We start from the raw sequence: 26431 nt of genomic DNA, 5'->3' as shown, positions 1-26431 counted from the left end.
TTGAGTTACAGTTTCTGTAAACACTCCACTTACATCTCTCTCTATAGGAGGATCTGGGTTCTCCAGTAAGCCCACCACCCCTACAGGCACCACCCCTGCCTTCCCCCCCATGGGCTCCCCCTCACGGCCTCCTCCCTCGCCCCAGCACGGTGGGGGCTGGCAGGCCAACACAGGCCTTCCCTCCTGGAAGCCCGGTGGTGGTGGTGTTGGAGGGCAGCCAGGGTGGCAGCCCCAACCACAGGGTCAGGGTGGTCCATCCCCCCAGGCCAAGCCCAGCACCAGCCACTCCATGCCCCACACCTCCCCCTCCAACAGACCCAACTACAACATCAGCTTCTCTGCCATGGGAGGAGGAGCTGCTCCCAATGCAGCCGGGAAACAACAGCCCAACATGGGTGAGTCAGTGGGAGACTGGTTGTTATCACACTGGGATGGATAGACTGTTGTGTTGTGTTCCCCCCAAAATCACTCCTGTTGCTCTGTATTAATGTACAAATGTGCCACTTGAAACTGACCTGCATGTGTGTGATCTGTGCAGGTAGTCATTCATGATATGACTGCACATATACTGTATTACAAGTGGATGAGAGAAGATGTTACTTTCTCTCTCCCAGGTACCAAGCCCAAAGTTGCAATGGCTAACTTTGATGACCTGCTGTCTGGCCAAAGCTTTGCTGGAGCCAAAAAGAAGGAAGGTCCCAGGACAATAGCAGAGATGAGAAAGGAGGAGATGGCTAAAGAGATGGACCCCGAGAAACTCAAGGTAGTCTTACAGTGGTCAATCCACTTCCAACTCTCGGTCCAATCCACTTGGACCGAGAGTTGGAAAGTGTAGTGAAGATATAACTACAGGGGGGAGGTGGGTCCAATGTTGGACTGTCTTTTGACAGCCTAAGAAAAACAAGCTAGCTATCTCAAGATGTTGAAGAAGCCCTGTGAGCTCAGTGTTGTATCTGGCCCAGACTCTCCCCCCTCTACCACCAGATTCTGGACTGGATCGAGGGGAAGGAGCGTAACATCCGGGCCCTGCTGTCCACCATGCACACGGTGCTGTGGGAGGGGGAGACCCGCTGGAAGCCTGTAGGCATGGCTGACCTGGTGACCCCAGAGCAGGTCAAGAAGGTCTACCGTAAAGCTGTGCTGGTGGTCCATCCAGACAAGGTGAGGGGGAAGGAAGAGGTTAACTCTACACACAGTGTAACACATGTACACTTACCTCATACACACGCATACACACACACATACTCATGCAATCACACACACACACACACAGGGGGCATCATGCACCCCAAAAATCTGAGGGTGCGTGAGGATAGCTGGGAGGTGGACTGGAGGCTAGGCCCCCCCCCCCATCCTTTAAGTTGAAGAATTTAGCATTGTTTAAACACCTCAAGTTTGCTTGTCCCCAAAGGAGAACCCTTTGGTTCCAGGTAGAACCTATTTTGGTTTTAGTTAGAAGCCTTTTGGGTTCTATGTAGAACCCTCTGTGGAAAGGGTTTTTCATGGAACCAAAAAGGGTTCTACCTTGAACTTAAAATGCTACTTGAAATTGTTCTCCAAATAACCATTTTAGGTTCTACATAGAACCTTTTCTTCTAAGAGTTTAGAGCCATAATCACTATGCTTAATTCAATTTTGTATTTTTCTGCATACCTCTTGAGCTGTCTGTATCCTCTGTTGTGGAATATTGAGTCAAATATTTACACAGATACCGGAAGTCTTGAATTCAATATGCAGAGGCAGTGGCACCCCAGATGAGTTCCGGTATCTGTGTAATTACAGTGGGGAGAAAAAAGTATTTAGTCAGCCACCAATTGTGCACGTTCTCCCACTTAAAAGATGAGAGAGGCCTGAAAAAAAAATCCAGAAAATCACATTGTAGGATTTTTTATGAATTTATTTGCAAATTATGGTGGAAAATAAGTATTTGGTATCAGTATAAAATACACCTGTCCACAACCTCAAACAGTCACACTCCAAACTCCACTATTGCCAAGACCAAAGAGCTGTCAAAGGACACCAGAAACAAAATTGTAGACCTGCACCAGGCTGGGAAGACTGAATCTGCAATAGGTAAGCAGCTTGGTTTGAAGAAATCAGCTGTGGGAGCAATTATTAGGAAATGGAAGACATACAAGACCACTGATAATCTCCCTTGATCTGGGGCTCCATGCAAGTTCTCACCCCGTGGGGTCAAAATGATCACAAGAACGGTGAGCAAAAATCCCAGAACCACACGAGGGGACCTAGTGAATGACCTGCAGAGAGCTGGGACCAAAGTAACAAAGCCTACCATCAGTAACACACTACGCCGCCAGGGACTCAAATCCTGCAGTGCCAGACGTGTCCCCCTGCTTAAGCCAGTACATGTCCAGGCCCGTCTGAAGTTTGCTAGAGAGCATTTGGATGATCCAGAAGAAGATTGGGAGAATGTCATATGGTCAGATGAAACCAAAATATAACTTTTTGGTAAAAACAACTTGTCGTGTTTGGAGGACAAAGAATGCTGAGTTGCATCCAAAGAACACCATACCTACTGTGAAGCATGAGGGTGGAAACATCATGCTTTGGGGCTGTTTTTCTGCAAAGGGACCAGGACGACTGATCCGTGAATGGGGCCGTGTATCGTGAGATTTTGAGTGAAAACGTCCTTCCATCAGCAAGGGCATTGAAGATGAAACGTGGCTGGGTCTTTCACCATGACAATGATCCCAAACACAACGCCAGGGCAACGAAGGAGTGGCTTCATAAGAAGCATTTCAAGGTCCTGGAGTGGCCTAGCCAGTCTCCAGATCTCAACCCCATAGAAAATCTTTGGAGGGAGTTGAAAGTCTGTGTTGTCCAGCAACAGCCCCAAAACATCAATGCTCTAGAGGAGATCTGCATGGAGGAATGGGCCAAAATACCAGCAACAGTGTGTGAAAACCTTGTGAAGACTTACAGAAAACGTTTGATCTCAGTCATTGCCAAAAAAAGGGTATATAACAAAGTATTGAGATAAACTTTTGTTATTGACCAAATACTTATTTTCCACCATCATTTGAAAATAAATTCATTAAAAATCCTACAATGTGATTTCTGGATTTTTTTTCTCATTTTGTCTGTCATAGTTGAAGTGTACCTATGATGAAAATTACAGGCCTCTCATCTTTTTAAGTGGGAGAACTTGCACAATTGGTGGCTGACTAAATACTTTTTTGCCCCACTGTATTTGACACGTTATTCCACAACACCTCCTGACTAGCAGTTTTTTTTTAAAGAAAAAATGCTTCTCTGCATTTCTGCTATAATCTAGGTAAAAGATTGAAAGGAATGTGTCTTATTCAGTACCTTTAGTTATTTATTGCTTTTCTAAAGCAGGTGTCTAAAACGTTAACTTGCCCAGGGACGCCCACCCAGGCAAACCGGCGACCCAGGAACCCCAATCATGTTAGCAAAAACATCATCCGGTGGATGATAATGGCAAGGACAAGTAATCAACATTTTAAAATGAATAGATTTGATAGATAGTTGTTCATTATTCTAACTTCCCCACCTAATTGGAAGAAGTATAAACTCTAACATAGCCTATTAGGTAGACAGGTAACTCAAACTAGGGCTTTGACGATTATGGGATTTGGGGTAATGATTCATTGTCATGCAGTTATTTTCATAATAGTTATTTTTGTTGATTTTTTTGTTCTTGCTTGTAATGCATCATAACATCTTACAAAATGAGCTACAATACCTAATAAATACAACACAGCTTTAGTGACACCCTTGTCTTAAAAACAAATGGACTGCTTAGAACTGTTGGAAATGAAGCTTCTCCTCCCAACTGTGCTGTTCTCCTCGTGAGATGATTACCAACTTTACCCACTTCATGTAAAAATGGAACACTACTTTCGGGTAAACTAAATCTACTTTAATATTAGGTTTTAATTCTCTTAAAATGTATGTATTAAGACGATTATGGTGATTATTATACGATAGCTGTGCTCCAAACACATTCACTAATAACAGGTGTTTCACTGGTTGAACAAAAGTTAGCAATGTGTTGACAAAAGTTAATGTTCAAGCCAAGAAAGCTTGCCAGGAGCCAGCATCACTTGCCGTGACTGGTATTGGTGGGGGGGTTTTCAATGCCTACTGTCAGATTCTCCAGTGAATATAATTAGCTCCAATGAGTGTAATTTGCTACCGTTCAAAAGTTTGGGGTCACTTAGAAATGTCCTTATTTTGGAAGAAAAGCTATTTTTTGTCCATTAAACTAACATCAAATTGATCAGGAATACAATGTAGACATTGTTAATGTTGTAAATTACTATTGTAGCTGGAAATGGCTGATTTTGAATGGAATATCTACATAGATGTACAGAGGCCCATTATCAGCAACCATCACTCCTGTGTTCCAATGGCACGTTGTGTTAGCTAATCCAAGTTTATCATTTTAAAAGGCTAATTGATCATTAGAAAACCCTTTTGCAATTATGTTAGCATAGCTGAAAACTAACCTTCTTTAGACTGGTTGAGTATCTGGAGCATCAGCATTTGTGGGTTTGATTACAGGCTCCAACTGGCCAGAAACAAAGATCTTTCCTCTGAAACTTGTCAGTCTATTCTTGTTCTGAGAAATTAAAAGAAATGCCAAGAATCTGAAGATCTCGTACAAAGCTGTGTACTACTCCCTTTACAGAACAGCACAAACTGGCGCTAACTAGAATAGAAAGAGGAGTGGGAGGCCCCGGTGCACAACTGAGCAAGAGGACAAGTACATTAGAGTGTCTAGTTTGAGAAACAGACGCCTCACAAGTCCTCAACTTGTAGCTTCATTAAATAGTACCCACAAAACACCAGTCTCAACGCTAACAGTGAAGAGGTGACTCTGGGATGCTGGCCTTCTAGGCAGAGTTCCTCTGTCCAGTGTCTGTGTTCTTTTGCCCATCTTAATCTTTTCCTTTTGTTGGCCAGTCTGAGATATGGCTTTTTCTTTGCAACTCTGCTTAGAAGGACAGCATCCCCGAGTCGACTCTTCACTGTTGACGTTGAGACTGGTGATATTTTGTTATTTATTTTCTGCAAATAAATGCTCTAAATGACAATATTTTTATTTGGAATTTGGGAGAAATGTTGTCAGTAGTTTATAGAATAAAACAAAATGGTACATTTTATCCAAACACACACCTATAAATACTAAAACCAGAGAAACTGATCATTTTGCAGTGGTCTCTTTTTTCCAGAGCTGCATATATACCGTATATACTGTCTAACTTGATTGATAGCCTGAAGTGTTTTCTTTGTAGCTAGTTATGAGGTTGGGAGATTGAGAACCTATCTGGGCTAGCTAAAGACAATTTCATACAATTACTATATGGCTAGTAGTATTGCAGAGAAAGAAAAAAAAGCATTTACAGGACAAATCTGTGTGGGGAAAGTGCCCCTGTACCCCCTACGGGTATAATTCTTCTACACACACACACACACAAACAAACACCAGATATGATATAGTGAGGTTCTGTACAATAGACACTTTTCACCTCTGCAGTAAATTACAACGTGACTGACTGATGTTTTCCTCCTTGTCCCCTCTCCCAGGCCACTGGACAGCCCTATGAACAATATGCCAAGATGATTTTTATGGAACTGAATGATGCCTGGTCAGAATTTGACAGCCAAGGACAAAAAGCACTCTACTGAGCTGAGAGAGAGAGAGAGGGAGAGAGAGAAAGAGTTCCTGCCGACCCCCTGTGATCAATAATCAAGCCCCCACCGGATCTGACTCCCCCCCTCCTTCTCTTTTTGTCACTGTCCTGTGGACTCTACTCCATAGAGATTTCAATAGCCAGACTAACAGAAAGATACCTACCTACCCACCTACCTATGTATCTGGTGGCAGAACTGTCCAACTGTCCAACAAGAACTGTTCAACCCTGTCCTACATGTCCGAGTCCTGAACCAAGCAAAGAGTCCTGAACCAATGAATGCAGTCATCCAGCTGTCTATGGAGACATCGCCAGAGTGATACTGTCCACCTAACACCGGACATTGGTGATAATGACATACCTGTGGTCACAGTGTTGTTAGCCAGGTGCTATATAGAGCAAGACGATGCCAATGTTTTACACACAGTAGCATTAACACAGTGTTCCTGTCAGTCACCTGTGTGACTTTGAAGTGAAGATCTAGAGCCAGTGTTGGGAGTGGATGGCCTATTCAATTAGGCACTGTACCACTGACTGTAAGGTCTATACACCACAGTGATCTCAGAAATACCATGTCAAATAATTGAATATAGAGCGATCACAGAGTTTCCACCTGAGTTGTCTATCTTCATGGAAAAGCTACTGTTATCTATGTTATTTGAATTACCAATTTAGATCAATGTGCTTCCACAGAACTCCACAGGAGAGTTCTAGGAGACAACAAGATAATTGCAAGCCAGGGGTAACATGTGTTCGTTCTGACAACAACCTGGAGACTCAACTTGACATGCAGTTAGTAGGTGAAGGTAGGCAGGATATTCGTTGTTGCACCCCCACCTTTACTACCTACGGTGGTTGGTTCTTGTGTTTTCTTGCCCTCCGTCTCAGAAAGGTGCAAAATGTCTTTAGCTTTAACACAGAGAGTAAACTCCGCGGCAGTCTATTACCAGTCTTAAAGCTGGAATCCACATTAGGTGAAACAGCGCCACCGGTCACCCCAGGCACATTTGTTACGAAGAGAGGAGAGGAGTTCAGAGAGAGAGAGAGATATCCAGCATCTAGCATCTTGGTTTTTTAAAACTCTGCTGTTCTATCGAGTGTGCAATCATGTCCGAAGTAACGTCTTTGTAATATCACAAATGGACATGGCAGTTTGACCGCTATCGATTCCAGCTTTAAACATACAATACTCACTCTCATCTTTACAGTCACTTGCTAGTGGGCGGCAGGTAGCCTTGCGGCTAAGCATGTTGTGCTAGTAACCGGAAGGTTGCTGGTTCAAATCCCCGCGCTGACTAGGTAAAAAATCACTTGATGTGCCCTTGAGCAAGGCACTTAACCCTAATTTCTCCTGTAAATGTAGTGTCTACAGTCTGAAAGAACCTGTGTGTAAAGGATATTATCCACAATCAGAGAAAGTATCCCCTATCACACTGCTGTACTTATCTAAGAAGCTTCATCATCGTTATGTGTAGTTTTACTCTGTATTATGTTCATTTATTGACTCATTTCAGATGATTCAGTCCCTCCCAATGAAGAATCTTTCATTTTATTGCGGGTAATGTTTAGTAACATGCAGGTGGTGTATTGTCTTATTCATCCTTTGCTGTATCCTCTAAAGTGTTTACTTTTAAATCATGACAAATATTTGAAATGAAATTCTGATTGATCAAAGGCAACCTGTCATTGATGAGGGCTTTTATATTTACATTAGTTTGAAGCATATCTTTTTTGCATTCACTGACTGGGAGAACTAGTGGAAGGACTACAGGACTGACTTTATCTTGCTACACATGGAGGCACATCATTCCATAATACATTACTATACTTGAGTGTATTGGACCACTATCAAGCTTGTGAGATCCTAATATAGGCCCCCTCTAACCCTTATCTGTGTAAAACAATGCATTTGGTAGACTGGCACATCTATTTCATCTGATACAACCATTTCCCTGTTTTATCCCCTGCATACTGATGTTGTCAACCAGAGGAGGCTGGTGAGAGGAGCTATAGGAGGACCAGCCTACTCTGTCAACCGTTTCCTCTGTGAAAAGGCCACACCTGAGTTGTTGACTAATGTGAGCACTGACTGACCACTGACCAGTATATAACTAAAGAGACTGTCTGTCCACTGTATTCTCTGCTTTCTCTGGTGACTATACCAATGGCAGAAGCTGTGGCTGTGTAGTATGTATGTACTGTATGTATGTACTGTATGTATGTGTGTGTGTGTGTGTGTGTGTGTGTGTGTGTGTTTGTGTGTGTGTGTGTGTGTGTGTGTGTAAGAGAGAGAGAGAGAGAGAACCCCTATAAGCTCCCTAGCTGACTGAAATCTCTTGTCTATCTGCTAACTTAGGGCAATGTTAAAACGCCAACCTCTCTCTATATAGTGGATGAGTGTTGTTGAAACTGTTGTACGTGAGGATGTGATACGATTTGGATACAACTACTGTATGTGTTTGCTTGTCGGCTGTAAAAGTATTACTACTAAAAATGTAAACCGTTTCTGTCAGTGGAGGCTGCTGAGGGGGGGAAGGCTCAAAACAAAGGCTGGAACAGAGCAAATGGAATGGTATTAACCACATGGAAACCATGTGTTTGATGTATTTAATACCATTCCACTTATTCCACTCCAACCATTACCATGAGCCTGTCCTCCCCAATTAAGGTGCCACCAACCTCCTGTGGTTTCTGTGTTTCTCTTTGTGGGTTCTGTTTACCCTTGATAAAGTGATAAGTGCAATGCACAAATAAATAGAGAAGATGAAAGTCAGAAACAACAAACAAACGTCATCTGTGTCTGTCTTCGTTCTTAGTGGCACAATCTAGCCAATGGCATCGTGGAAATCAAATCAAATCAAATTTATTTATATAGCCCTTCGTACATCAGCTGATATCTCAAAGTGCTGTACAGAAACCCAGCCTAAAACCCCAAACAGCAAGCAATGCAGGTGTAGAAGCACGGTGGCTAGGAAAAACTCCCTAGAAAGGCCAAAACCTAGGAAGAAACCTAGAGAGGAACCAGGCTATGTGGGGTGGCCAGTCCTCTTCTGGCTGTGCCGGGTGGAGATTATAACAAAACATGGTCAAGATGTTCAAATATTCATAAATGACCAGCATGGTCGAATAATAATAAGGCAGAATAGTTTAAACTGGAGCAGCAGCACAGTCAGGTGGACTGGGGACAGCAAGGAGTCATCATGTCAGGTATTCCTGGGGCATGGTCCTAGGGCTCAGGTCCTCCGAGAGAGAGAAAGAAAGAGAGAATTAGAGAGAGCATATGTGGGATGGCCAGTCCTCTTCTGGCTGTGCCGGGTGGAGATTATAACAGAACATGGCCAAGATGTTCAAATGTTCATAAATGACCAGCATGGTCGAATAATAATAAGGCAGAACAGTTGAAACTGGAGCAGCAGCACAGCCAGGTGGACTGGGGACAGCAAGGAGTCATCATGTCAGGTAGTCCTGGGGCATGGTCCTAGGGCTCAGGTCCTCCGAGAGAGAGAAAGAGAGAAGGAGAGAATTAGAGAACGCACACTTAGATTCACACAGGACACCGAATAGGACAGGAGAAGTACTCCAGATATAACAAACTGACCCCAGCCCCCCGACACATAAACTACTGCAGCATAAATACTGGAGGCTGAGACAGGAGGGGTCAGGAGACACTGTGGCCCACTCCGAGGACACCCCCGGACAGGGCCAAACAGGAAGGATATAACCCCACCCACTTTGCCAAAGCACAGCCCCCACACCACTAGAGGGATATCTTCAACCACCAACTAACCATCCTGAGACAAGGCTGAGTATAGCCCACAAAGACCCCCGCCACGGCACAACCCAAGGGGGGGGGGGCGCCAACCCAGACAGGATGACCACATCAGTGACTCAACCCACTCAGGTGACGCACCCCCTCCAGGGATGGCATGAGAGAGCCCCAGTAAAGCCAGTGACTCAGCCCCTGTAACAGGGTTAGAGGCAGAGAATCCCAGTGGAAAGAGGGGAACCGGCCAGGCAGAGACAGCAAGGGTGGTTCGTTGCTCCAGAGCCTTTCTGTTCACCCTCCCACTCCTGGGCCAGACTACACTCAATCATATGACCTACTGAAGAGATGAGTCTTCAGTAGAGACTTGAAGGTTGAGACCGAGTTTGCGTCTCTGACATGGGTAGGCAGACTGTTCCATAAAAATGGAGCTCTATAGGAGAAAGCCCTGCCTCCAGCTGTTTACTTAAAAATTCTAGGGACAATTAGGAGGCCTGCGTCTTGTGACCGTAGCGTACGTGTAGGTATGTACGGCAGGACCAAATCAGAGAGATAGGTAGGAGCAATCCCATGTAATGCTTTGTAGGTTAGCAGTAAAACCTTGAAATCAGCCCTTGCTTTGACAGGAAGCCAGTGTAGAGAGGCTAGCACTGGAGTAATATGATCAAATTTTTTGGTTCTAGTCAGGATTCTAGCAGCCGTATTTAACACTAACTGAAGTTTATTTAGTGCGTTATCCGGGTAGCCGGAAAGTAGAGCATTGCAGTAGTCTAACCTGGAAGTGACAAAAGCATGGATTAATTTTTCTGCATCATTTTTGGACAGAAAGTTTCTGATTTTTGGAAGGGTTCTACTGTGTTAAAGAGCTGTATCTGATGAGGACATTACTGTGTGTTATGTAGAAATCAGATTTGTAAAGACTAAAGAAATATGATATAAGGGTCACTAAGAAAGTCTGTGTAATTCAGAAGGAGCAGAACCATTGATTACCATCCTGTTCAGCAGTGTTTCCCCCCCAACAGTACACATTATCATTGTAGCCCTGGGCAAGTATACCTGATTCAACTTGTCAACTAATCATCAAGCCTTTGAGTTGAATCAAGAGTGTTTGTCTGGGGCTACAACAGAAATGTGTGTGCAGTTAGAGGTACTGGAGGACTGGAGCTGGGGGCCATTGATGTACAGCTAACTGCCAAAATAATGGAAACACTTTATTAAATGAGGGATACAAAGTGTATTGAAAGCTGGTGCTTCCACACATGGTGTGGTTACTGAGTTAATTAAGCAATTAACATCCTGTCATGAGTAGGGTGATAGGGTATAAAAATGCTGGGCAGGCCATTATTTTGGCTACCATGGTTATGCCCCGATAGGATGATGAAGACCCCGTCCACAGGGCATAAATGGTCACTGAATAGTTTGAATAGCAGGAAAAAGATGTAAACCATATGCCGTTGCTGTCTCAGTCACCAGATCTCAACCCAACGGTGAACACGCATAAAGATGGCAGAATTCAGATATGACGTCATTGTTTTAGCACTATCCACAACAAACTTTTTCAGTTTTCCAAATTGGCGGTGTCTTGAAGCAAAAATTGAGACCATGTAAACAATGCTAATAACCATACAAGAAAAGATTAACGGAGACCACTGTACAATACGGAGAACTTAGCAAAATGAGGAATTTGTGGTAAGTACATGGGGGCCACCATATTCACCTCCGCTATTGAAAACTTATGGCAGATTCTGGAGCGGCGCCTGAGACAGCGGTTCCCACCACCATCAACAAAACACCAAATGTAAGAACGGCGTGTAAGAACGGCGTTGCATCCTTCCAATAGAGTTCCAGACACTATGCCAAGGTGCAGTGACTCTCTTCTGGCTGGTGGTGTCGTCCTACTAAGACACTTTATGTTGGCGTTTCCTTTCGGCAGATACCTGAGGTAAAAACAGTGGCTCCTGGGAAGCAGTAAAGCTATTCATGCTTACCACTAGAGGACAGTGGCAGGCCAGTTTAGCGCACCCTCTTCCATCTTCTTGTCCTGCCTGAGGGTTTCGTGTGGATCAGTTGGTAGAGTGTGGCGCTGGCAACACCAAGGTTGTGGGTTCAATTCCCACTGGGGACCAGTAAGAATAGAAGTATGATCTCATTAAAGTAAGTCGCTTAGAATAATAGCATGTGCTATATGATGTGAATGTGTCTATATGACTGAAACTGAATGTGTCTATATGAATTATGTTGTGAATGTGTCTATATGACTGAAACTGTGAATGTCTCTCTATATGACTGATGCTGTGAATGTCTCTATATGACTGATGCTGTGAATGTGTTTATATGACTGATGCTGTGAATGTGTCTATATGACTGATGCTGTGAATGTGTCTATATGACTGATGCTGTGAATGTGTCTATATGACTGATGCTGTGAATGTGTCTATATGACTGATGCTGTGAATGTATGGACCTCTATGGCTTCATTAATTTGATGTTCCAACCTCCTACCACGTCTCTCCTTAAATTAACTGATCTGAGATGAATGTATAGGTGAGCTTTCTGCGCTGTGCTGTCAAGGACAGCCTGATACCCATGAAAAATATCCCATATTTTGTGATTAGTGAAGATGAGAAACAAGGGAGTTGTAAATGAAGGACACCACTTCCAGATGTGATTTACCGTGCGCTGTGGGTACAGCTCCTAGTCTTATTTCTCATCCCCTCCACACACCTGATGTACTGCCGGAGGGGGAATCTCTGATGATTGATGATATCTTCTACCTAGAGTGACATCTTATTTGTCACGACGACTTAATGTCATGACAACCTACACCATCGAGCAAGATTCTAATCTAATAGGTTGCATTCTGAGTTTCTGTCCTGCAACCTATGCATACACACGCTTGCGCATGCTTTCACGTACGAACGAACGCACAAACACACACACACACACACACACACACACACACACACACACACACACACACACACACACACACACACACACACACACACACACACACACACACACACACACACACACACACAATGTGGTCATTTCTGTCTATCATATGAGGAACACCATTGGAGGACGACTGCAGGCCAAGGTACAGCATGGGGCTAGCCTAACATGCTAAGACAACACTGACACACTCAGGCCAAAGTACAGCATATGGCTAGTCTAGCATGCTAGCATACCACTGATGCACACACAGATTATGATATGCTATGCTATGAGAGATTCTGTTAGCTCTGATTGTATGGGACCATGTCCTGATACCTTGTTATTTACAGACAGAGATCGCTCTCTGGGAGATACTGTCACACTAACACATTGATGTACATTGTGTGCCCTGAATGAACATAAACACAGCACAGACTAAATTAAAATCTAGATGGAATCTCCTTCCCTTACGATCATAAATTTCCATAGTGTAATTGTTTGAATCTATCTATGTGCCTCCTGAATCTATCTATGTGCCTCCTGAATCTATCTATGTGCTTCCTGAATCTATGTGCTTCCTGAATCTATGTGCTTCCTGAATCTATGTGATTCCTGAATCTATGTGATTCCTGAATCTATGTGCTTCCTGAATCTATGTGATTCCTGAATCTATGTGATTCCTGAATCTATCTATGTGATTCCTGAATCTATCTATCTATGTGATTCCTGAATCTATCTATGTGATTCCTGAATCTATCTATGTGATTGCTTGTTGGTGTTTGCAGGTGTCCAACACCCAGATATTCCAGATCCAGTTCCACACAGGCTTCATTGCTCCAGGGACCACTGTGTTAAAGTTTACAAAGTGAGCCCCTCTCTCATATAATATCTGTACAGTACATATGTGAAGTATTAACACGTGAATGTGAAATACTATATCATGTTTACATGTTGGTGTACGTCATGATATGGAACATGGCTCCTTTTTGAAATAGTGATTGGAGAACTAACTAACTATTTGTCTGACACACACACACACACACACACACACACACACACACACACACACACACACACACACACACACACACACACACACACACACACACACACACACACACACACACACACACACACACACACACACACACACACACACACACACACACACACACACACACACACACACACACGTACAGACACACACACACACAGACAGACAAACACACACATACACTCACAGCTGCAGGTAATCACATATTAGAGCGGATGAGGCTCTGTGCCAGTGTGGATGCGTAGTAGGGGAGGTACTAAGGGACATTACAGTAGTCATAAAGGATTCTTACTCATGCAGAGAGAACAAAAATATGAGGTTAAGTCTGACACTGATCTATAGCATCTTGATCTAATGATGATCCATGGTGACCAAGCATGTCATTAGACAATGCCGGAGCACACTGCGCAGTGTTATGGATATTAACATTATCAGAGCGTGCGTAAGTCATTTAGAGAAATCCTCAGGCAAGGGAAAGAGGCCCTGTGTGAAGGTTGTGTAAGCCTGTGTATTGCATCAGTCCTGGTGCCAGGATAAAGTGACTAAGGGGGCAGTTGAAATCATCGAGGGGGATACATTTTGGTGGGCTCTTGCCTTGGAATTATATTGAATTCTGCTTACTTCAGACTATACCACAATTAACATAAAGTTCAAATGCAGAGACTCCGAGACCATGGATAGAGTGCTTATGAAGTAGCCTATCTCCGCTGCTCTGTATTATCACAATGGACAGCTCACACCACACTAAAGCAAGGCTGTTTTGGCCATTAATATAGGCTACAAGATAGATAGGCTGTTTGTAATTGGTGAATTACCCTACGTGAAGGCAGCCGCACACACACAGCTGTCTTACCTAAATAATGCAAACTAAATGCTGTGCATGAATAACTAGTGAATAATAACTAGTGCAACTAACTAGTAGCCTAGTTATTCATGCATGCAAACAAAAATACTGAAGATCAGCTTAGCTTAAAATACCGACACAACTGCGCATGCGGTACCAAGTAGGCTTAGTAAACAAAGTATCAGATGGATAAAGGCTGCCTAGTCACTTTACCCTTACCTAGAGTGTACTCCAACAGTATTGGGACACTGACCATTTTCGTTGTTGTTTTGGCTCTGTACTGCAGCACTTTGGATTTGACAATAACAATGAGGTTAAAGTGCACATTGTCAGCTTTAATTTGAGGGTATTTTCATCCATATTGGGTGAATCGTTGAGATTCACAGCACTTTTTGTACAGCACTTTTTGTATATAGTCCCTCCATTTTAGGGGGCCAAAAGTATTGGGACAAATGAATTTGTATGTGTATTAAAGTAGTCGAAGGTGGTGTATTCGGTCCCATATTCCTAGCACACAATGATTATATCAAGTTTGGGTCTCTTGTTGGATGCATTTGCTGATGAGATTTGTTTGTGTTTCAGATCATTTTGTGCCCAATAAAAATGAATGTATGTATTGTGTCAGTTTGGAATCCCTTTTATTGTAAGAATAAACTATGTTTCTAAACATTTCTACATTAATGTGGATGCTACCATGATTACAGATAATCCTGAATAAATTGTGAATAATGATGAGTGAGAAAGTTAGACGCACAAATATTTACAGCTGGCTAAGAAGCTAACTAAACTCTGTAGTGGTGGGGCATAAAGCTGAGTGGAGCAGCGGTCTAAGGCACTGCATCTCAGTGCTATGATTGAGGCATCACTACAGATCCTGGTTCGATTCCAGGCTGGATCATAACCGGCCATGATTGGGAGTCCCGTAGGGCGGGGCACAATTGGCCCAGTGTCGACCGGGTTAGGGTTTGGCCGGGGTAGGCCGTCATTGTAAATAAGAATTTGTTCCCAACTGACTTTCCAAAATAAAAAAGGCCAATCCGTGTCCTCTCCTTCACTGTCTGTCCAAATGTTCCTAGTTGAGTCCCTGGTGTTGTTACACATTGCAAAGATGATTTCTTAGTCTAAAGACATAATATCTCCACTGAGCGATGAGATGAGAGGAGCAGAGGGCATAGGAACTCCTGCTGGATCCCATCTTATGCGGCTCAGTCCATCTCCACAGGTAGCAGTGCGTTTGTGAGAGAGAGAGCGCATCTCAAGCTAACAAGGCTAAACAGGCACAGGTGTTTGGACTTACCTCACTGCATGGTTTTGCATTTAAAAATGGTTTTGCACAATCTGTCCATTGACTTTACTCCGTCAGTAGCTTGAATAACGTTTTGCAAAAAAGAAAATCAGAGTGAATCCACACATAAAAGAATTGGGCCAGTACAAAGCCTGGGTTGTGGTCTAGTGGTATCACTCCTGGACAGTCGCATTCAGAAAGTATTCAGAACCCTTGACTCATCCCACATTTTGTTTTGTTACAGCCTTAATATAACATTTATTCAATAAAAACAAAATCCTCATCGATCTACACACAATACCCGATAATGACAAAGCAAAAACAGATTTTTAGAAATTGGGCATATTTATAAAATAAACACCTTATAAGAACAAAAAGATGGCGCCGGAGGGGATGACTACCGTTTTATGGGCTCTTAACCAACCGCGCTATTTTGTTTGGTTTTTGTTAAGGGAATTTTTATCTATAATGACTAATTATGTATACATTTCAATCAGGATGTACTAATCAGAATACAATTATGGTACTGTATATGTACTAATCAAAATACTAAATATTACTGTATATGTATGAATTTTCTTATCTGATCCCAGTACTGAAGTGAATGTGGTCAGGAGTTTAGTAACAATGACAGTCTGTTCATTGGTACAAATGAATCAGACTGGCTAGAATGCTTTTCTACACAAGAAACCCTTGACTCGTAAATTGTATTAAATTGGTAGGGAGACGGATGTGGGAAGGCTTGAGACACAGCCTTGGTACTGGAACGGAGGTGTGTGAACGTGGGCAAAAGTTGGAACAATGACGGTCTGTTCCTTTGTACAAATGAATGAACTATCTCCAGATGGCAGGGACGGACTATCTCCAGACTGTCTAGAATGCTTATCTACACTGACTGACCTTGGCTCTAGGCGAGGAGGGAAGGCTTGAGATCTATAGAGCCTTTCTACCAGTGTCAAGAAGAGACGGAACATTTAGAAAACGCTGACGTCATTTTCAGTTTATAACCTGTGGTAAAATGTGTATGAAGCAGTACTCTCTTGAATTAAAGGCTGTTACCTGACTTTTAAGAGTCAGGGGCTCTGTCCATTCTTATAAAATATAGGGTCTTACAAACCCTTCGAATGCATTGACAGAGTGTTTAATTTTGATTGGGAATTAAAACAGAGGAATTTAGAATTCCTTCAACAGTTTTTCGCATTGTTTGTAGCTTATTTTGTACATAATGTTGCTGCTACCGTCTCTTATGACCGAAAATAGATTCTGGACATCAGAACAGTGATTACTCACCTTGAACTGTACAAATAATTTTTCTTTAACGAGTCAGACGAGAGGGATTTACTCCAGACACCCGAACAGGCCCTCATCCCCTTCAATCACATGAGACGGAGGTTTCGCGGAAGGAGATTGGGGTGCCTTGTGAGGATCCGGCGACGAGTGGCTAATCTGCCTTTGCCATTGGTACTATTGGCCAACGTACAATCACTAGATAATAAAGTGGACAAACTACAATCACGTATATCCTACAAACGGGACATTAAAAACTGTAATATCTTATGTTTAACCAAGTCATGGCTGAACGACGACATGAATAACATACAGCCAGCAAGTTATACACTGTATATGCAGGATAGAACAGCAGCCTCTGATAAGACAAGGGGTGGCGGTTTATGTATATTTGTAAACAACAGCTGGTTCATGATATCTATGGAAGTCTCGAGGTTTTGCTCGCCTGAGGAAGAGTATCTCATGGTAAGCTGCATTCCACACTATCTACCCAGAGAGTTTCCATCTATATTCTATTTACAACCACAAACCAATGCTGGTACTAGGACCGCACTCAATGAGCTGTATACGGCAAAAAGCAAACAGGAATATGTTCACCCAGAGGCGGCGCTCCTAGTGGCCGGGGACTTTAATGCAGGGAAACTTAAACCCGTTTTTACCTAAATTCTACCAGCATGTTACATGTGCAACCAGAAGGGAAAAAAAGCTCTAGACCACCTTTACTCCACACACAGAGACGCATACAAAGCTCTCCCTCACCCTCCATTTGGCAAATCTGAAAATAATTATATCCTCCTGATTCTTGCTTACAAGCAAAAATTAAAGCAGGAAGCAACAGTGATTCGGTCAATAAAAAAAGTGGTCAGATGTAGCTAAGCTACAGGACTGTTTTGTTAGCACAGACTGGAATATTTTCTGGGATTCTTCCAATGGCATTGAGGAGTACACCACATCAGTCACTGGCTTCATAAATAAGTGCATCAATGATGTTGTCCCCACAGTGACTGTACGTACATACCCAACCAGAAGCCGTGGATTACAGGCAACATCCACACTAAGCTAAAGGGTAGAGCTGCCACTTTCAAGGAGCAGGACTCTAAACCGGAAGCATGTAAGAAATCTTGAATTGCCCTACAACGAACCAACAGGCAAAGCGTCAATACAGGACTAAGATCGAATTGTACTACACCGGCTCCTGACGACTGTGTGATCACGCTCTCCACAGCCGATGTGAGTAAGACCTTTAAACAGGTCAACATTCACAAGGCCGCAGGGCCAGACGGATTACCAGGACGTGTACTCTGAGCATGCACTGACCAACTGGCAAGTGTCTTCACTGACATTTTCAACCTCTCCCTGTCTGAGTCTGTAATACCAACATGTTTCAAGCATACCACCATTGTCCCTGTGCCCAAGCGCACTAAGGTAACCTGCCTAAATGACTACCGACATGTAGCACTCACGTCTGTAGCCATGAAGTGCTTTGAAAGGCAGGTCATGGCTGACATCAACACCATTATCCCAGAAACCGTAGACCCACTCAAATTGACATGCCGCCCCACCAGATCTACAGATGATGCAATCGCTATTGCACTCCACACTGCCATTTCACACCCAGACAAAAAGAACACCTATGTGAGAATGCTATTCATTGACTACAACTCAGTGTTCAACGCCATAGTGCCCTCAAAGCTCATCATTAACTTCTTGGGGACAGGGGGCAGTATTTACACGTCCGGATGACCCTGGGACTAAACACCTCCCTCTGCAACTGGATCTTGGACCCCCAGGTGGTAAGGGTGGGTAACAACACATATGCCATGCTGATCCTCAGGGGTGCGTGCTCAGTCCCCTCCTGTACTCCCTGTTCACTCATGACTGCACGGCCAGGCACGATTCCACACCATCATTAAGTTTGCTGATAACACAACAGTGGTAGGCCTGATCACCGACAACGATGAGACAGCCTATAAGGGAGGAGGTCTGAGACCTGGCCATGTCGTGCCAGGACAACTACCTCTCCCTCAACGTGATCAAGACAAAGGAGATGATTGTGGACTACAGAAAAAGGAGGACCGAGCATGCCCACATTCTCATCAACAGGGCTGTAGTGGAGCAGGTTGAGCGCTTCAAGTTCCTTAGTGTCCACATCACCAACAAACATGATCCTAGCACACCAAGATAGTCATGAAGAGGACACGACAAAACCTATTTCCCCTCAGGAGACTGAAAAGATTTGGCATGGGTCCTCAGATCCTCATAAGGTTCTACAGCTGCACCAGCAAGAGCATCCTGATGGGTCGCATCACTGCCTGGTATGGCAACTGCTTGGCCTCCGACCGCAAGGCACTACAGAGTGTAGTGCGTACTGCCTAGTACTTCACTGGAACCAAGCTTCCTGCCATCCAGGACCTCTATACCAGGCGGTGTTAGAGGAAGGCCCTAAAAATTGTCAAAGACTCCAGCCACCCTAGTCGTAGACTGTTCTCTCTGCTACCGCATGGCAACGGTACCGGAGCACCAAGTCTAGGTCCAACAGGCCTCTAAACAGCTTCTACCCCCCAAGCCATAGGACTTCTGAACATATAATCAAATGGCTACCCAGACTATTTGCATTGCCCCTCCCTTTTACGCTGCTCCTACTCTCTGTTATTATCTATGCAGAGTCACTTAATAACTCTACTTACATGTACATATTACCTCAATTACCTCGACGAACCGGTGCCCCCGCACATTGACTCTGTACCAGTACCCCCTGTATATAGCCTCGATATTGTTATTTTACTGCTGCTCTTTAATTATTTGTTACTTTTATTTCTTTTTTTAGGTATTTTTCTTAAAACTGCATTGTATGCTTAGGGCTTGTAAGTAAGCATTTCACTGTAAGGCGAAACTACTCCTGTTGTATTCCGCGCATGTGACAAATAACATTTGATTTTGATTTATTTCATCCTCTTTGCTATGAGACTCGAAATTGAGCTCAGGTGCATCCTGTTTCCATTGATCATCCTTGAGATGTTTCTACAACTTGATTGGGTTCCACCTCTGGTAAATTCAATTGATTGGGCATGATTTTGAAAGGCACACACCTGGCTATATAAGATCCCACAGTTGACAATGCATGTCAGAGCAAAAACCAATTGTCCGCAGATCTCAGAGACATGATTTTGTCAAGGCACAGATCTGGGGAAGGGTACCAACATATTTCTGCAGCATTGAAGATCCCCAAGAACACAGTGGCCTCCATCATTCTTAAATTGAAGAAGTTTGGAGCCACTAAGACTCTTCCTAGAGCAGGCCGACCAGCCAAACTGAGCAATTGGGGGAGAAGGGCTTTGTTCAGGGAAGTGACCAAAAACCTGATGGTCACTCTGACAGAGCAACAGAGTTCCTCTGTGGAGATGGGAGAACCTTCCAGAAGAACAACCATCTCTGCAGCACTCCTCAGTAAAAGGCACATGACAGCCCACTTGGAGTTTGCCAAAAGGCACCTAAAGGACTCTTAGACCATGCGAAACAAGATCCTCTGAACTGATGAAACCATGGTTGAACACTTTAGCCTGAATGCCAAGCGTCACTTCTGGAAGAAACCTGGCACCATCCCTACGGTGAAGTGTGGTGGCAGCATTATGCTGAGGGGATGTTTTTCAGCGACAGGGACTGAGAGACTATTCAGGATTGAGGGAAAGATGAACGGAGCAAAGTACAGAGAGATCCTTGATGAAAACCTGCTCCAGAGTGCTCAGCACCTCAGACTGAGGCGAAGGTTCACCTTCCAACAGGACAACGACCCTAAGCACACAGCCAGGACAATGCAGGAGTGGCTTCAGGACAAGTCTCAGAATGTCCTTCATTGGCCCAGCCAGAGCCCAGACTTGAACCTGATCAAACGTCTCTGGAGAGACCTGAAAATAGCTGTGCAGCGACGCTCCCCATCCAGCCTGACAGAGCTTGATCTGCAGAAAAGAATGGGACAATCTCCCCAAATACAGGTGTGCCAAGCTTGTAGCGTCTTACCCAAGAACACTCAAAGCTATAATTGCTGCCAAAGGTGCTTCAACATAGTACTGATTAAAGGGTCTGAATACTTATGTAAATGTGAAATTTCAGTTTTTTAAATATGCAAATATTTCTAAAAACCTGTTTTTGCTTTGTCATTATTGCGTATTGTGAGTAGATTGATGGGGGGGGGGAACAATTGAAGGTGGAAAAAGTCAAGGGGTCTGAATACTTTCTGAATGCACTGTATGCTGCTCCCCACCGGAGACTGTGGTTCAATCACTGCATCAATCAGTGTTGTGCCTGTGACTGGGGTAAAAGGAAGTCTCAGACCCTGCCTGAGTTTTTCCCCTGCATTACCTCCTTCCACGGTTGGCTCTGTTAATATTTTGATTATTTGCTTTGATTATTATTTTTTTCAGAAAATACAGGTGAGTTTGTGTGTGTCAGAGACAGAGAGTGAGTGGGAAGGGAAACGACTGTCAACATGCTCTCAAATGGCCTGAACATTTTCAATGGATCATTTCAGTTTCACCCTGTCCTTTCCCTCTGTTTGCTGTGAAGCAACTATTTCCACTCACCATCTGACACTTTGTACTTCATTTTCTATGTCCATTGTTCTCTTTCCTGGACATTTGGTCTCCTCCGATAGCCCCTCATCCTTGAACATGAAAAGTAACTACTGCTAATGGTCACCAGAGCTACAATGAACTACTAATGCAACGCTTAGTAATTAATTCACAGTGGTACACTTCATTCTGTGTACAGAGTAAACACATTTAAAACCCTATCCAGTCAATGAAGTGTCTTATTATATGGATATAATTATATATTATGTGTTTGGAAGCAGAAGAGCACTTTGGTGAGCTGTGGTGGAGTTTCTTGGCTGTGTAAGTACTCTATGGTTGGATACTTCTACGCATCTGGCCGCTCCCTGCGTGGCTATTTTCCCATCAAAACCACGTCCCCGACTGCTCAGTAAATGATGATTCAAATCCACCAGCATCATAAAGCCTCTATGTGGACACGTGTGCAGGCCATTAGGGACTTTATGAGTGCAGAAATCACAGTCATGGAAATTACATTCTCAAGGTTGTTTGTAAATGGGCTTTTAATGACAGCATTTAATAGCATAGTACCAGAGAACTCTGAATGGTGGCGAAAACAAGATTTTGATAGAATGATAGGGTCGTATTGACGTATTTGCATACCTCCAGAATCCATTTAGTCTAGTATTTTAGGACATATACTGATGTAGGATCTTAATTTGAGCCAGTTTCCTACAGCAGGAAGATAATTTCCTTCACAGGAAATGTGAATTATTATGTGGATTCTAATCAATGGCCATTTTTGTAGGGGTTGATCAATCTGAAATTTCAAAATGGAAATTACAAACTTCAAAAGCCTTTTTAAACCTGAAATACAATCAAAGTTATCCTGCAACAGGGTGTTCAAATTAAGATCCTACATGTATTGCATGGTACTTGAGTACATTATGTATTCGTACTTTGAAGGAAAGACATTATGTATTCGTATTCGTACTTCGAAGGAAAGATTTGGCTAAACAGGGTGTTGTGTACTTTAAAAAAAAAACAACATCCAAGTCCTACGTGATTGTAATATGCTTTTGCTTTTGTATAAGAGTTATTTTGTTCTCTGCTCGTTCTTCTAAATCAGACAGCAGTGTTAATCTCAACCATCCCATAGTTAAAGTGCCTCCCCTAAACCCTCCAATGCAATTAACAACTGTTACTGTTATGGGTTTCAACTTCTTATTTATTAATTCAGCTCAGAACACTAAGTTAGAATATTGTAAAGTTGGCCTCCCGAGTGGCGCAGTGATCTAAGGCACTGCATCGCAGTACTAACTGTGCCACTAGAGATTCTGGGTTCAAGTCCAGGCTCTGTCGCAGCTGGCTGCACCCGGGAGGCCCATGCGGCGGGGCACAATTGGTTTGGGGAGGGTTTGGCCAGCAGGGATATCCTTGTCTCATCGCGCACTAGTGACTCCTGTGTCCGGCCGGGCGCAGTGCACGCTGACACGGTCGCCAGGTGTACGGTGTTTCCTTTGACACATTGGTGCGGCTGGCTTCCGGGTTGGATGGGCACTGTGTCAAGAAGCTGTGTGGTTGGGTTGTGTTTTCGAAGGACGCATGGCTCTCGACCTTTGCTTCTCCCGAGTCTGTACGGGAGTTGCAGCAAAGAAACAAGACTATAACTACTACCAATTGGGGAGAAAAAAAAGGTTGAAAATACCAAAAAATTAGAATATTATAAAGTTATAGAGCCATTGCTAGACTAGTCTTGGGCACCAAACACTTCCTTTCCAAGCTCTGTGCTCCAAGCTCTGTGCTCTGTAAAGTGTTCTACTAGCACTAATTGGGCGCAGAGGTCTGAGGCACTGCATCTCAGCACACAATTGGCCCAGCGTCGTCCGGGTTTGACCAGGGTATGCCGTCATTGTAAATAAGAATTTGTTCTTAACTGACTTGCCTAGTTAAATAAAAAAATGTGCTGCCATTACTGCTGCTAGTACTACTACTACTAGCTCTGGTAGCTCAGAGTACTAAGTTAGAACATTAGAAGGTTTTAGAGTCAACTTCATTCATTTTTGATGATCATTAACCAGTTTAATGTAACTATATGGAATCTACATAATCCCCAAAAGTAATTATTTATCAAGAGAGGCCCATAACCAATAAGTAATAATGCTGTATACACAAAGAAAGATTAAAATCTCACCTTTCTGGTAAAAATTCCTAATAACTGTAAAATATATATTTGTGTGTTTAGTATTGCAGAAAAAGGTCTCACTTGATCAAAATGTCTGCCCCCATTGCTGTGAACGTCTCACAGAGCTCTAGTGTGGCTTCCTGAACTTGTTAGAAACTTGCCTTTCATCTCATATTCATCTTGTCCGTCTACTTTATGACAAACAGAAAGTATTTATTTCTTAAAATCTATGAATTATTTTATATGAATGTCTATAAATGGCTCTCTGAATGTGCTACTGTGATGAAACCACTCTCCCCTTCCACGCTACAATGTAACGATTGCAGATATGTACTTTGTCAGTGGCTCTAGGGTTCAGCCAGGAGTTGATGGACAGTCGGAAGAGCGAAGGAAATTGTAGGAGGGACATCCCAGCTGGTTGCAGATTTCACATCCTACACAGGCTCAGAAAATAAATCAAATCAAATCACTTTTTATTTGTCACATACACGTTTAGCAAATATTGTTGTGGGTGCAGCGAAATGCTTGTGTTTCTAGCTCCAACAGTGAAGTAATATCTAACAATTCACAATAATACACACAACCTAAAAGTAAAATAATGGAATTAAGGAATATATAAATATGAGGATGAGCAATGTCAGAGTGTCATAGATTAAAATACAGTAGAATAGAATACAGCATATACATATGAGATGAATAAAGCAAAAATTTGTAAACATTATTAAAGTGAGTAGTGTTCCATTATTCAAGTTGCCAGTGATTTCAAGTCTATGTACATGGGGCAGCAGCCTCTAAGGTGCAGGGTTACGTAACCGGGTGGAAACCGTCTGATGGCCTTGAGATAGAAGCTGTTTTTCAGTATCCATGGGAACCAGGGCTATCACTCAATGCAAGCCATTTCAATCTACAGTGTCCACAGATCAATTTATATGCTAAAATGTTGGTCCGAAACCGGTACCAGAACCACGCAGGTCCCCCAAATGGGACTTTACATCTAAGAGGTTTTCAACTCAGCATCTTGAATCAAATCACTCTCACCTGAGCAAAGGCCTATGGTCATTTAATTAAATTTAATAGATAAGTGTGTGTCGTGAGAGACTACAGATAATTTAATTTAATTTGTTATTGACATTGTGGAGGTTTTTGTCTGCTTGAACTAGAGTCTTTTCTTCCCTGCTCTGCCACTGAGGACTTTTTGATTTGATTTGCTCATGATTCAGCTCTCCCTGCTTCTAACATAGAATTGGCACTCGGGCAGATTGAGACACAGTACTTCTGAGAACCCAGTCAATTAAACACTCCTGTCTGAAGTGTGTCTGTTAGAAATGGTTGAGCCTGGTTGTTGGGAAGTAGGGACTAGACAAGAGCATGTCTAGGATCTGAACCGTAACCTTCCACAGGAAAAAAAAACATCTTGACCAAGAGGGAATTTACTCTTGGGCCAAGGGTGACACTGATTTTTAAGTGACAGGCTACCTCACCCCGAGACCATGAGCCTGACTCATGTCTGCTAAATCTACGGGGATGTTGTTAGTGTGTTGTTGTAAACATTCTGACCATCCTGTCGTCTCTCTCTCTCTCGGCATGATGGTCCTTAGTGTCCAAACTCTCCGGTTTGGAAACATGAACCATTTTATAACCATGTTTGTGACCGTAACCTGCCATAGCATCTCTTCCAGTAAGATTGGTCTGCGGTTTACAGGGAATTCATGAATGATAAACTTATGATTCAGAACCTAAAATGTGAAAGTGATAATTGGAAAATGCTGCTGCTGCAGGTCCAAGACCAAGTGTACTGCAGCTAGATACCTTCCTGGAAGCCTAAGAATAGGAGGGCACACATTGGCTGGTAGTCTGTTCACAGGCATGGCACAGGATTAGAGGAGTTACATCTGCCAAGAAGGAAAATAACAATAATAAATGGCATTAACAGTAATAGTCACTTTCATAGAAGTTTATCGGAAATTGGCTCATGATTTTCTTTTGCCACAATTCTCAAATAAAATGAACAGCTGTTAGTGGAACCTTTTTCTGTTATTGGGGATGTTTGGTTATGACTGATTTAGATTTGAAGAACTTTAAGTACAGTGCCGTGAAGTATGTTAACTTATGAAACATTTTCAGCATCATTTTATTATTTTAATTTACAATATCATTTTTATTGAGAAAGGTAGGGACTACTATGGGATAGCCTGAACACTACTGCAGTACTGTACATATCCTGGGACCAAGTTAATGCAATTATGCTGTTATACTTCTTGTAAATAAGTAACAAGACAATAATAAAACAATGTATTATATAAATAAAACTGTATCCCCAGGTCTCAGGGCAGAGGGTGTTGTTTGCAGTCATTGCCTGGCCCCCCTGGTACTGGAGAGGTGAGCTGAGTTTAACAGGGCTCTGGGCCAGCAACAGATGTCTCTACAGATGACACTGTTGTTACTGTGATCACTCTCCCAATAGGACAGAGGAGTGTTAGGGCTCACCACCAACCACCCACCCTGAACTCCCTTACACAACCCCCCTATCTATCCATCACACTCTCATATGAGCCAAGGTAGGGTGGGGTAGGGTGGGGAGAGGGCAGTAGCAGCCAAGGTACTAGGTTGCTAAGCTGGCACGTTTGCCATTCTGATCAACTGTAGGGGGGTTGTCTGTGTGTGTGTGTGTGTGTGTGTGTGTGTGTGTGTGTGTGTGAGAGAGCTGGCTTTCAGTCACCATTAAATCCCCCCACCCCCCCCCCCCCCCCCCCCAGCCCCTCCTGGCATGCCAGTGTCAGTGCAGATGATTGGTGTGTATTCCTGTCCCTCTCTCCCAGAATAACTGTACGTTTGCCCAGCAACCTGC

At 43.2% G+C, this 26431-nt stretch overlaps 1 protein-coding gene across 8 annotated transcripts in view; it reads left to right on the top strand.

Moving 5' to 3' along the window:
- dnajc6 (DnaJ heat shock protein family (Hsp40) member C6) overlaps nt 1-8470 on the top strand; it is a 68340-nt gene extending 59870 nt beyond the window's left edge. For all 8 annotated transcript variants that reach the window (XM_090236211.1, XM_090236210.1, XM_090236209.1 and 5 more), the window contains 4 exons: nt 48-395; nt 615-763; nt 985-1161; nt 5575-8470. In XM_090236211.1, coding sequence (XP_090092337.1) covers nt 48-395; nt 615-763; nt 985-1161; nt 5575-5676 — 776 coding nt within the window. In that variant the 3' untranslated portion in view covers nt 5677-8470. The remainder of the gene's footprint in view (nt 1-47; nt 396-614; nt 764-984; nt 1162-5574) is intronic.
- The last annotated feature ends 17961 nt before the right edge of the window (nt 8471-26431 follow it).

Source organism: Oncorhynchus mykiss, chromosome 5 (assembly GCF_057628025.1).
Source record: "Oncorhynchus mykiss isolate SJ-2025 chromosome 5, ASM5762802v1, whole genome shotgun sequence".
Classification (NCBI taxonomy): domain Eukaryota; kingdom Metazoa; phylum Chordata; class Actinopteri; order Salmoniformes; family Salmonidae; genus Oncorhynchus; species Oncorhynchus mykiss.
Note: the sequence above shows the minus strand (reverse complement) of the source record. Positions and strands in the feature narration are given on the sequence as shown.